This window comes from Triticum dicoccoides, chromosome 1A, assembly GCF_002162155.2.
Source record: "Triticum dicoccoides isolate Atlit2015 ecotype Zavitan chromosome 1A, WEW_v2.0, whole genome shotgun sequence".
In the NCBI taxonomy this organism is placed as follows: domain Eukaryota; kingdom Viridiplantae; phylum Streptophyta; class Magnoliopsida; order Poales; family Poaceae; genus Triticum; species Triticum dicoccoides.
In genome coordinates, this window is record NC_041380.1 from 600,220,154 (window position 1) to 600,234,137 (window position 13,984).

The 13,984-nt window shown below is 46.2% G+C and overlaps 2 protein-coding genes across 2 annotated transcripts; both read left to right on the forward strand.

Moving 5' to 3' along the window:
* The first annotated feature begins 353 nt into the window (after window positions 1-353).
* Window positions 354-9,037, forward strand: LOC119356966 (disease resistance protein RGA2-like). Its single transcript, XM_037623951.1, has 3 exons — window positions 354-733; window positions 2,900-3,708; window positions 8,995-9,037. Exons 1-3 carry the CDS (start codon window positions 446-448, stop codon window positions 9,035-9,037), a joined length of 1,140 nt encoding a protein of 379 aa, XP_037479848.1. The 5' UTR covers window positions 354-445.
* Window positions 8,380-11,745, forward strand: LOC119294837 (putative disease resistance protein RGA3). The gene is made up of 2 exons (XM_037573116.1): window positions 8,380-9,740; window positions 10,456-11,745. The coding sequence occupies exons 1-2, from the start codon at window positions 9,441-9,443 to the stop codon at window positions 11,713-11,715; spliced, it is 1,560 nt and encodes a 519-aa protein (XP_037429013.1). The 5' UTR covers window positions 8,380-9,440; the 3' UTR covers window positions 11,716-11,745.
* The last annotated feature ends 2,239 nt before the right edge of the window (window positions 11,746-13,984 follow it).

Below are 13,984 nucleotides of genomic sequence, written 5' to 3' on the forward strand. Positions count from 1 at the left end.
CGCACTTTCCGGCACCAAACACGCCGTGTCTGAAATGATTGAGACTTGGGCGGCATAACAGCCAAAATCACCCCACGTTGTTAAGTCCTTTTGGAGATTATGAACCCAGCCAATAATTCAGACGACGCAACCCAGCCAATAATACTGCCATCAGAGTAACCCAAACAAAACAAAATTAATATAGACCGGATAAAGTCTTAGCAGGAAATGGCCAGCCAAGCTAACACCACATGATTCTTACAGCTGTTCACCACCGATCCATCATAAGAAATGAAGACGCACAAAGACTTGGCATAGAGTTGACTAGCTCTGGATGCAGTTGCCAACACGAAACTTAACAAGATCCCATCGCAGAGACTTCAGAAACGTACCCTACCATTGTTCTCCCAACCACCTTCCCCCACCCACACCATCCTGAGCGGCGAAAGCACGAGCTGCGGCGGCCATGGCGGAGCTCGGTGGCATGCTTGCTGCGGCCATCCTCAAGGTGGTTGGCGAGCAGATTGGTTCGGCGATCGGAAGTCAGATCGCGCTGCTGAAGAACTTCGACAAGGACCTCAAGAAGATGAAGATGGCTCTAGAGAGTGTGAACGACGTGCTTGAGGATGCCGAGAGGCAGTCGATCACAGATAAATCAACAAAGCGGCTCAAGGACTTCCTGTATGAGATCTCCGACATGATTGATGAGTTCCAAGCAGACACACAAGCCATCACCCAGCCGTCTGCACGCAAGGTACTTATATATGTGTGCGCCTACAGAAAACACAGTTCATTATATTGTTAGTATGTTACTCTTTTCTTTTTGAGAAACAAGATCCTTATTGCATTAATCGCCTAGCATAGTCACAACCATGCTAAAAGCATGTGTTATTTGGGAACCCTGCCATCTGATGCATCCAGATACACACCCGGTGCTGAGCCATAGCTTGTTTGGCTACACAACTAATAAGCATGCACGTGCAATGCACGCGAATGATCATAGAAAGGAATTTCCTCCGTCATCCTAGTTAGGACACAGTTATTTCAAATCATAATTTGTCTACATATAGCTTTTGCAGATATAGTTTTTTCATGCGCACCATGTCTCAATGGACTTCTCAACCATACAGACTTAACAAAAACACATTACATACCTTGGTCAATTTCGGCCCACAGATTGGCACCTAACTAACACACACATACATAGGATAAAATCTATGAAACGGCTCACACGACTTTGCAGGATAAAATCTATGAGATAGTCTGGAAGGTCTACTAATGTACCAAAAAAAATCGGTATGACTTGCACCCAAAATGTAGGTGAACACATTTATCATCTTGAGCGCTCGTGTAGGTATCATTTTCTAGCTAGAAAAAATCAAAACTCGTCAACGTAGGAGTATCCATGTCATGTTCTAGTTAGATATAATCCAAACTTGCCGAGTACGCTCAATGCACACATGAAGTAATAAGCAAAGATTTACAATCTAATCCTTTTGGACAGAATGCGCGCACCATAATACAATTCACACAAGCATCAACACCAGCACAAACTCTTCTCTTGTTCTTCAATCTCATTTTTATGTACCTCGATATCACGACATCTTCACCTCCACCGACAGTAACCAACATGAGGTTATTCAGTGACCATGAGCCAATATATTTTCATAACAAAAAAAAAACATAGAAGCAATGGAACTGTTAGGAAAAAACTTGCTGCACAAGAGTAGAACATCTAGTCTTCACCTTTGATGGCAAAACACCTTTGAGAATCTGATTACGTAGAACAGAGTATACACAATAGGAAAATGATCGCAATTATCTCTCCTGCAATGTAACAGTGCGTACACATCTATTCCTCCCAAATCACAATATCTTAATTTAAGAAACAAATGACCAGTCCAAAAAGACATACAAATTATCAGAAAGTCGTCATCAAACCGACAATCAGACAGAAGGGAGAAATGAATTGGTCATGCATCAGACCCTCATTTTTTTAGGACCATGGAAATACTTAAACCATGGTAGATACAAACTCGTTCCTCATCTGGTATCAGATGGGACATCAGCTATCACTGCAAAACGCCTTCTCTTCTTGCCAGGGCTACGAGCTCATGGGCCAGCTTGTTTTTGTCCCTAGTAACGACACTGATCTCCCCAGAAGAGAAGGCTGAGAGGAGCTTCTTTGTGTCAGTCAGCACCGCATGACAGTCTGATCTGCACATCTCCTTGGACTGCAGACCACGTCCCAATCCCGAGTAGTCCGTCCCCAGAATCAACTGGCCATTGGAAACCTTGGCAAATTCAGTCACTCCCATCACAGCAGCCACATCCTCTGCTTCTTCTGCCAAGCTACAGCGGCCAAATTGACAGAAGACACACAACAAACTGTATCTTTGGGGGAATTCTGATCTAAGGGTCCTGATAATTCTGAATACACCTTGTTGTGTGTCTTTAAGGGAATTCATGTTTTCTCTTTTTAAAGTAGTATAGATGCCATATTGCCCCGCCCCTTCCCAGTGAACACAATTTGGAAAGAGTTAGGATAACTACTAAGAACTTGAATCTTCTGGAGCATAGGCTTGATCTTGGCTCTATGGTCATCCTTAGCATTCCATATCTTCAACAACATTTGGTAGCCAGTCTCCATAATAATACCAGATCCATGCATGACTGCACACGCAACAGGCATCTGAAACATTTCCATACCATTTTGTTTTAGTCTACATAAAGCTAAAGGCGGCTCCTCACAGCACCGCTCTGGTCAGTAGCTCCTAGTCTACGCACAACATTAGAAATAAGAGGAAGTTGTCCTTATGTCTTAACAAAATTTCCTATTGAGCTGAATTAATGCACTTGTAATTGTAATACCATATACTACACTGGCCATTTCACATTGTACTAACAAATTGTCTTGCAGTCCTCCTTCAAAAAATATTTGGCAATTATGATCCCTTGTCTCACAATTGGTCCCAAGATTACAATGGCCAATAAGATGGAGGAGATGAGGGATGCTCTGGACGTGATAACAAATCATCACAAGAAATTCAAATTAAATCAAGGCAATAATTCCAATGAGCCAAAGGTTACAGATATACGGGAAACATCGTCAACCTTGGAGACACAAATCATTGGGAGGACTCGGGAGAGCGATATAATATTGGCTTCTTTATTTGAGAGCATGACAAATGACATCACAGTCCTTCCTATATATGGCATTGGAGGCCTTGGCAAGACAACCTTGGCAAAAATGGTTTACAATAGTTCCCAATTCAGTGGGTACTCTCAAGTGTGGGTTTATGTGTCCCAAACATTTGATTTGATCAAAATTGGGAATTCTATAATATCACAACTATCAGAGAAAGATAAAGAGAGTGGGTACACTGGAAAGCAGATGATCCATAAATCCCTTGAAAAGCTCCTTGCCAATAAGAAGATTCTGATTGTTTTAGATGACCTGTGGGAAGACAACATATCTCATTTGGAAGAACTGAAAGATATGTTAAAAGTTGGGGAGAACAGCATGGTGGTTGTTATAGCAACCACACGAAGTGAAGGTATTGCAAATAAAATGTCTACCATCCAACCATACAAATTAGCACCGTTGACTGATGATATGTGTTGGTCTATTAGAAAGAAAAAGAGTGCATTTGAATCTAGAGGTCACAAAGAACAATTGGAGGAAATAGGGAAGGTTGTCGGTGTCAAAATCGGCGGATCTCGGGTAGGGGGTCCCGAACTGTGCGTCTAGGCCGGATGGTAACAGGAGGCAAGGGACACAAAGTTTTACCCAGGTTCGAGCCCTCTTGATGGAGGTAAAACCCTACATTCTGCTTGATTAATATTGATGATATGGGTAGTATAAAAGAGTAGATCTACCACGAGATCAGAGAGGCTAAACCCTAGAAGCTAGCCTATGGTATGATTGTTGATGTGTATGTTGTCCTACGGACTAAAACCCTCCGGTTTATATAGACACCGGAGAGGGTTAGGGTTACATAGAGTCGGTTACAATGGTAGGAGATCTGAATATCCGTATCGCCAAGCTTGCCTTCCACGCCAAGGAAAGTCCCTTCCGGACACGGGACGAAGTCTTCAATCTTGTATCTTCATAGTCCAGGAGTCCGGCTGAAGGTATAGTCCGGCTATCCAAACACCCCCTAATCCAGGACTCCCTCAGTAGCCCCTGAACCAGGCTTCAATGACGACGAGTCCGGCGCGCAGATTGTCTTCGGCATTGCAAGGCGGGTTCCTCCTCCAAGTACTTCATAGAAGATTTTAAACACAAATATAGTGTCTGGCTCTGCAAAATAAGTTTCCACACATTGCCATAGAGAGAATAATATTTACACCAATCTAATCTGCTGACGTATTCCGTAGTGTGACACACCACGGCCAAGCCTTTATCCGAGTGGTTTCATTATCCCACCTCAGCGCGTCATGCGAGGCGGTTTTCTTGGCACGTCTTGTCAAAGTAGAGATCGTGTCCCCTAATTCCGGGATTCTCATCAATACAGGCGTGGGTAACCCAACCGCGCCCTTGATTACGACGCTTGGAGATAAGCGAGTTTTGCCAGGCTGATAGGGACACGTAGTTGCGTCCATACATATAAGGGGATAAGGATCCACCTTTTCACCCACGCCTTCTTCCTCATTTGCCTATCCATTCTTGCGCACTCGAGCTCGAGCGCCCAAGTCCGCACTCCCACCTCAACCCTTCTCCAGCCATGTCCGGAGCGGGAGGCAAGTGGATGGTCTCCTCCATCACGGAGGGACACATCAAAAAGTTGAGGAAGGCCGGATACCTGTCTAGCGACATCGCGCACCGGCTTCCCGAAAAGGGGCAGCTCATCCCCACCCCTAGGCCCCATGACCTGGATAACTTAGTATCTGCAGCAAAGTATTTAGTAGCAAAGTAATATGGAAGTAACGATAACGATAGCAAAAGTAATATTTTTGGGTTTTGTAGTGAGTGTAACAGTAGCAACGAAAAAATAAATAAGCGAAGAACAATATATGAAAAGCTCGTAGGCATTGGATCGGTGATGGAGAATTATGCCGGATGCGGTTCATCATGTAACAATCATAACATAGGGTGACACAGAATTAGCTTCAATTCATCAATGTAATGTAGGCATGTATTCCGAATATAGTCATACGTGCTTATGGAAAAGAACTTGCATGGCATCTTTTGTCCTACCCTCCCGTGGCAGCGGGGTCCTAGTGGAAACTAAGCGATATTAAGGCCTCCTTTTAATAGAGTACCGGACCAAAGCATTAACACATAGTGAATACATGAACTCCTCAAACTACGGTCATCAAAGGGAGTGGTCCCGATTATTGTCACTTCGGGGTTGCCGGATCATAACACATAGTAGGTGACTATAGACTTGCAAGATAGGATCAAGAACTCACATATATTCATGAAAACATAATAGGTTCAGATCTGAAATCATGGCACTCGGGCCCTAGTGACAAGCATTAAGCATAGCAAAGTCATATCAACATCAATCTCAGAACATAGTGGATACTAGGGATCAAACCCTAACAAAACTAACTCGCTTACATGATAGATCTCATCCAACCCATCACCGTCCAGCAAGCCTACGATGGAATTACTCACGCACGGCGGTGAGCATCATGAGATTGGTGATGGAGGATGGTTGATGATGACGACGGCGACGAATCCCCCTCTCCGGAGCCCCAAAATGACTCCAGATCAGCCCTCCCGAGAGGTTTTAGGGCTTGGCGGCGGCTCCGAATTGTAAAACGCCATGAATCCTTTTCTCTGATTTTTTTCTCCTCGAAAGTGAATATGTGAAGTTGGAGTTGAGGTTGGTGGAGCGTCACGGGGCCCATGAGGCGGGGGCGCGCGCCCAGGGGGGCAGGCGCGCCCCCCACCCTCGTGGACAGGGTGTGGGCCCCTGACGTGGATTCTTCTTCCAGTATTTTTAATATTTTCCAAAAAGATGTTCCGTGGAGTTTCAGGTTATTCTGAGAACTTTTGTTTCTGCACATAAATAACACCATGGGAAGTCTGCTGAAAACAGCGTCAGTTCGGGTTAGTTCCATTCAAATCATACAAGTTAGAGTCCAAAACAAGGACAAAAGTGTTTGGAAAAGTAGATACGACGGAGACGTATCAGCGATCTATCAGGTTCTTAGACGTTTGGATGTAATCCAACATAATAAAACCGGACGTCAGGTTCTTAAAAGTTTGGGTGTAACCCAATGTAATAACTTCGGAGTACAATCTTTTTGACAGATTTCAATCTCCTCATCACATGCCTTGAGGCCACTATAACCCTATGTTATAAGACACAACAAAGACGAAAAATACACAACTCCCAGGCTACGCCTTCAAGAAGGAATCGCCGCATGTGCGCCGATGATGGAGAGTTCACCACATGGTTGAACTCAGGATTCTCATACCCAAAGCCAAGCTTCAATTAACCACCTTCAGCAAGAACACGGCGCAGGCACGCATCGACATAGCCCGATCTGTGATCTTGTATTTCCACCGGAGTGCATAAACTCGTCGTTGCCTACTATACCATCCACCCTTAACCGTCTACCAACGCCTCGATAGCCGGATACCTCTGAAGAAGACAACGGAAGACAAAGACGTCCGATACGTCCTGCCTCCCACTATTACTGCACCACCTTCGATCCAACAACAAAAGTCTAAACATGAGACCTCCACCAGAGCCACCGTGCATTACCTGCTGATAGCAGGCATGACTTGACGTCTCCACATAAGACGTTGTGCATAACATCCGTCGGTAGCGCATCCATCGGTGGCTTCACCTGTCGGCGACATGCATTGCTTGACAACTCCGGAAGAGGCATATGTGTCACCCACCGAGCCACATCAAACCCATACCGCCACCACCTCGAGATCCAGACTCTAAGTCGCCCACACAACCTCAGAGTCCGCCACCGTTGATGAAGAGGGGCCGCCACCCCGATTCCGGGCGCTACAGGGAGCACCCACCATCCCCCCAGCCGTTGTCGTCGCCCATACAATGGCAACCAACGCCGCGATCTCGCATCAAGGGCCATCGACACCGGAGGAAGCTCCAGCTGCCACGCGCGTGCTGTGACAAGCTCGGAAACGGGGTCCCAAGATCTGCCACAAGGGCCGCCACAAGGACCCACCACCTGGCCCATCATCCCTGGCAGAGGGGACGCTGCCACCACCATGACCGGATCCGGGCCAGACGCCGCCGCTGCCACCGCCACCGGTCACGCCTAGCCCCACACCTCCATCCACTGGCCACGCCCATCCGATCGCCACGCCACGCCCAGCCGAACTCCACCCTCGCCGTCAAGCGCCGCCGCTGGAAGCGGCCACGCCGCCGTGCCCTGAATCAGCATGACGCCACCGCTGAAGCCGTCGTCCCGCGCCACGCGACATCGAGCAAGGAGAAGAAAGATCCCCGTCACCACCTATGCCGACCGGATGGGCGCGCGCACCGGCGGTGACGAGGGATGGAGCTGGAGGAGGAGGCCTAGCCCCGGCAGTTAGGTTTGCGCCCTCGCTCGCTCTAAGGAGCGCCGCGAGGGGGTACGAGGTTAGCAAGCTACTTGTCCCTGGATCAGGTGCACGTCTAAAATGAAAGATATTTTCACTTCCCAGTCTCTGCACCAACTAGGATGCACATAACCATTTTAGTACGAGTACCATGATAAACATGGTCCTCAATTTTTTTTAAATGAGTATCAAGATGTTTCTTCATGAGTAGTTCCACCACACACCAAGCTTGATTCTTAATAAATGGGAGAAAATCACTGTGCATCACTTGTCAATTCTAGAAATTGAATTCGGGTTGTTAGGCTGCACAAGCGCATGCCAACCACTGAGCCAAGACTCCTTTTGCACAGATCTCAACCTGGAGCCAAGACTCCTTTTGCACAGATCTCAACCTGGAGCGACAAACTCGCTTAGGCAGGTGCTGGTAGCTAGTAGGCCTTGCTCCTATCATCCAACGTTGATCATGGTTCGACCACAGGTGGGTTTACATTTCGGTTCGGGTAGCTCTCTCCCTAGCTCATTGCTTGTCGAAACGACTGTTCGAAACCTACTACTACCAGTGGTTCGATTACTGAACCCAAAAGTCAACAACTGTATGGACCAAACTTGCGCTCTAAAACCAGCTTCAGCTGATCTTCGAAGAGGCTGTCACTTGGTAAGCAAGCGGGGCTGAGAGTAAGAGGCGCTGCTAGTTTGAGGTTTGCACTAATCTTGTGTCTACGGTAGATGAGTGTTTTCGTCGAGTAGAGGTTTTAGGGCGTGGAAAGCCAAGGATCTGGCCACTACCGGGTTATAGACAAGCACGTATGCCACCTCGGCACCCTCCAGTGTCCAATATGGCAGTTTCGCCGCAGGTCTCAACCTGGATCGCCGAACTCGCTTAGGCAGGTTCTGGCTGGTAGTATGCCTCACTCCCTCCTATCATCTTGCATGTATCTACCTGTGATGGCTTCCCCGGGAGCGATGAGCGTTTCTCTAAAACCCTGATGCTCACCAATGCTCGCTGCATCCTGGGCATTTTGTATAATCTTTTCGCTGCCAGGTGCCAGCGAACATTGATGCTCACTGCATCCTAGCTAGACACTGTGTATCTGTCAATTCCTCTTAAATTACTGGAAAAAAAAGATGGATAACACCTACTATACTCCAGCGGTTTGATTACTGAACCAGAAGACAAAAAGCTGTAACCAAGCTTAAACTACTCCACGCGCTTAGCAGCATGTGCAAGGCACTTCACATGACTCCACGCACTTTCCGGCAGCGGTTTGCACTGGGGCGGCACATTCACCGAAACTACGTACCCACACACTCTGCTAACTACTCCCTCTTTCCATAATGTTTTTTGACACTAATGTAGTGTCGAAAAATGTCTTATATTAAGTAACGGAGGAAGTAAATTAATACCCATACTAACACAAGTGCATATAGAGCTGCCTTGGTATGGGTATGCATTTCTGATAAGTGTGGAGTTTTTCTCTTAGTTGCAAGCTTTATTCTCTTGGTTGTCTAGTTGCTGATGCCTGAATGTTATAGTAGGACATCTGGGGGCTGGATGGAATCTGAAGAATACTTGATCTGTTTTATTGGTTTCCTTTCATGCAATGAAATGAAATCGGGGGCATGCCCCTCAATTCAAAAAATATATATATATAGAGCTGCCTTAGCACACCAAGCATACAGCTGTTAAGTATTGATCCAAACAAAAAATATATATACAAGTCATAGAGATGCGTACGGCTCTTCAGTAAAAAAATGAACACACACAAGGACTGAGCATAGAGTTGCTGTCTTGATGCAATTACCAAGGTCCGATCCAGCACCCAAACTTCAGCAAGCAAGATCCCATCACGCACCTCGCCCTCGTCTGCCTACCAGTCTTCCTCCCAGCACCTTCAACCCAACACCTACGTATTGAGAGGCGGCGGCCATGGCGACCCTCGGTGGCATGCTGGCCGCTGCCATCCTCAAGGTGGTGGGCGACCAGATTGGTTCTCCGATCGGGGGTCAGATCGCGCTGCAGATGAACTTGAACAACGACCTGAAGAAGATGAAGATGGCGCTGGAGAGTGTCGATGCCGTGCTCGAAGATGCCGAGAGGCGGTCCATCACGGATAAATCGACACGTCTTTGGCTGAAGCGGCTCAAGGACTTCATGTATGTCATCTCGGACATGATTGATGAGTTCGAAGCAGACACACAAGCCATCACCCAGCCATCTGTGCGCAAGGTATGCATTTGTGCAGTAAATTGATGCAGTTATTTAATTTCTGAGTATACTACTCTTCTCTTTTTGAGAAACAAGTGCTTTACGTCTGCTGCATCCAGATTGCGGTAGCTTGCTTGGCTACAAAATGAGCTGCCATATAGGTCTTCGAAAAACAATTTGGAAAGATTTAGTTAAACTTACTGAGCTATTGAATCTGCTAGTAGATTGTTTGGCTTGATCTTGGATCTATGATTGTCCACATCTTCACCAACAGTTTTTTCCACAAATGATGGATTTTATCGACTCAAAATGAAATATCAAGCGGACACAAACACAATAAGCACACACTCTGCCTGTTCATAGCTAGGATACACACAGCTAATAAACACACCGACATCTTTACAATACTTGGTATCTGTTATCCAGTCTCCAAAATAATAATTTGGGCACCAGATCCTTGGATGAACTAGACATGGTTTTGGCAGGCCTCAGCCTTCGGGCTGAGCATATGAAATATCTCCATTTTGTTTTAGCTCCAGTTCTCAGCACATCATTAAAGGTGGCATTCGTCTTCACCTTGGCAGTTACAGTCGGAGGTTCTTAGAAATAACAGGATGTGCCTCTTAATGTATTAACAAAATTTTCTGTTGGCTGAATGCTTTTGTAATATCCTACTATACTAAACTGCTGGGTGCTGGCCATTTTGTATTTTACTAACAAAGCAACTGTCTTGCAGTTCTCCTTCAAAAAATATTTGGCGTTCATGATCCCTTGTCTCACAATTGGCCCCAACATTACAATGGCCAATAGGATGAAGAACATGAGGGATGACCTGAAGGTCATAACAGATCAACACAAGGAATTCAAGTTAACAGATCGCACTAATGCCAATGAGCCAAAGGTGACTGATATAAGGGAAACATCATCAACCCTGGAGACACAAATCATTGGGAGGACTGAGGAGAGAGATATAATATTGGCTTCTTTATCTGAGAGCATGACAAAGGATATCACAATCCTTCCTATATATGGCATTGGAGGCCTTGGCAAGACAACCATGGCAAAAATGGTTTACAATAGTTCCCAATTCAATGAATACTCTCAAGTGTGGGTTTACGTGTCTCAGACATTTGATTTGATCAAAATTGGGAACTCTATAATATCACAGCTATCAGAGAAAGATAAAGAGAGTGGGTACACTGGAAAGCAGATGATCCGTAATTCCCTTGAAAAGCTCCTTGCCAACAAGAAGATTCTGATTGTTTTAGATGACCTGTGGGAAGACGACATATCTCAGTTGGAAGAACTGAAAGATATGTTAAAAGTTGGGGAGAGCAATAAGGTGGTTGTTATAGCAACCACACGGAGTGAAGGTATTGCAAAGAAGATGTCTACCATCCAACCATATAAATTAGCACCCTTGACTGATGATATGTGTTGGTCTATTATAAAGCAAAAGAGTGCATTTGAATCTAGAGGTGACAAAGAACAATTGGTGGAAATAGGCAAGGTCATTGCAATGAAGTGTGCGGGTGTGGCTTTAGCAGCTAAATCACTTGGACACACGCTGCAATCTATGAAGTCTGGTCAATGGGAATCAGTGAGAGATAGTAATATCTGGACTGCACCTTCTTTGGAAGATACATCTTCTACACAAGTTCTTGCATCTCTGAAGTTGAGCTATAGTGTTTTGCCTTCGTATCTGAAGCTATGCTTTGCCTATTGTGCAATATTTCCAAAAGGTCACAAGATACTTAAAGATGATCTTGTTCGTCAGTGGGTTTCTCTTGGTTTCTCTTCCTGGGAACTCGGCGAGAGATACATTAGTCAGCTTTTGGGCCTTTCTTTTCTTGACCACTTCAAGTCGTCATCGGTGAGTTTGTTCATACCTTTTACAATTTGTTTTGATTATTCTGTTGGAACTGGTGTAAGGTTACTCAAGTATAGTTGTGAAGCACACAAGCTGACAGATATTGACATTAAAATACAATTCTAAAATTGCCAAGAATGATTTGGAGTACATCACATAATCGTTGCTTACAGTGCAACTTTTCCAAATAACTTCTTGGCAATATCTCAATGAATGATAACACCCCTAGAATATTCAGTTATTGGTTTTTACTACAGAATCCTGTGGAGTAAAACAAAAGGTACACATTAGTAAGTACTCCCTCTGATCTAGCATAAAGTTGGACTAAAGCAGCGATAAGTAATATGGATTCAAGGGAGTAGTAAGGCCAACGGGGAAATCGTAATGTCCTGTTTTAGGAAATGCCCACCCCGAGTCTTTAGTTCCCATCCACATGTGGCATATGCATTTTGCATAAACACAGTCTCTTGCTTACACATGCTATTGGGCTTACTGTGACTATGATTACTTGGTGCGAGAAGTTAATATACACCAACATATTCTGGTTCACTGTAGTAGTTATAGATATTCAGGACTAAAATAGCCATCCGATGCGGTTTTGAAAACCATCATGGAGAATCACCCCTGGTATACATGCAAACCAGGTAGTACCATCACAAAATACAGAACCCTTTCAGACATACTCCCTTCGCAACTTAATACTCCATCATGGAGTATAAGACATTTTTTGACATTGTTACAGTGCCAAAAATGTAGAATATTTAACCAAAAACTACCACATTTCATAAAAACGTGCCCAGAAACTATCACTTTACAAATTTATGCCGAAAACTACCACTTTTTGATTAATCTTTGACTAAAAACTACCATGTCGCAAAAGTGCCCGATTCGCCTCTTCTAAACGCCTTTTCTGACAGGATGGGCCCACAAGTCAGGTTGACCCTCTTCTTCCTCCCCTCTCTCCCTATCTTTGGCATTTCTACAAACACCTCGTGTGCACCTGCAAGCCACCTCCGCCGCCGACCACTGACGGCACTCACTCACGCACGACGGCGCACATGCTCGCGGCGGCGGCGGCTACGCGCAGCTCACCTAGAGCATGGCCGCCGGCGCCTCTGCTCACGCCCACACGCGGCCGTCGCGGCTTCTCTTGCTCGTTCCCGTTCCCTCTGCTGCTCGCGCTCGGCGTCGCAGCACGCGCCCATACACATCCGGCGCGGCGGCTGCTGCTGCCCATTCCCGTCCCGCTGTTGCTTGTGGCCCGAGCTGGTGCTCTCGCTCATGCACGGCCGGTGTGGCGCTGCCAGTGCGCGACTGGCGCGGCTGCTGCTTGTGCCCGTCGTGGCCGGCGCCGCTGCTGCCCGTGCGCACCTCGGCCTCCACCACTCGGAGCTCCGAGCTGACCAGCAGCATGCCCGCATGGTCGGGGCCACCGTAGCTCGCGCCCGTGCGCGGCCGATGCGGCTGCTGCTCGCGCGCGTCGCGGCCGATGCCACTGCTGCTCAGGCGCACGTCGGCCTCCACCGCTTCGAGCTGACCCGACAGCCTCGGCCCACACGCCGGCGCGCTCGTGCTTCACCGGCTTGGACATCAGTTAACGGCAGCGGCGGCGGAGCTTTCATCCATCAACCAAGCCAATCGCTAGCCATCATCCATCAGCCAAAAGTAATAATTGTGCGATTGCGGTAAACGTCTTGCCTTTTCTGGCAGACGTGTTGCGTGTTATATAGAGGGGCTGCGAGCCCAAATACGCGTACAAGTTGGTTTGGAGATTACATCTTGGGAAGGAAGAAAAGCTAGAGATAAGAAGATAAAGATTACAAGATACTTATCCAACTAACTACTTCCAACGGTGGTGAACTCCTCCTTGTACACGCAATGCATGCGCAACATTATCATGTTTGACACCCTTCCTTAATCACAACTTCATTAGGTTGAGATTATGCTTGAAGTTTTCAAAACTTCTTGTAGGCAGAGCTTTGCTAAAGCCATCAGCAACTTGGTCTTGAGAATGAATAAAGCGAATATCCAGAAGCTTGTTTGTAACTCTTTCTCGAACAAAGTGAAAGTCAATTTCAATATGCTTGGTCCTAGCATGAAAGACTGGATTTGCTGACAAATAGGTAGCACCTAGATTATCACACCACAAACATGGAGCTCTAGTGCTTTTTATACCTAGTTCCTTTAAAATTGACTGCACCCATATGATCTCTGCTGTTGCATTAGCCAATGCTTTATATTCTGCCTCTGTACTGGATCTTGAAACTGTGGCTTGCTTTCTTGCACTCCAAGATATCAAATTTGGTCCAAAGAATACCGCAAAACCACCAGTCGAGCGTCTATCATCTAGACATCCGGCCCAGTTTGAGTCAGAAAAGGCACTGACAAGTGCAGA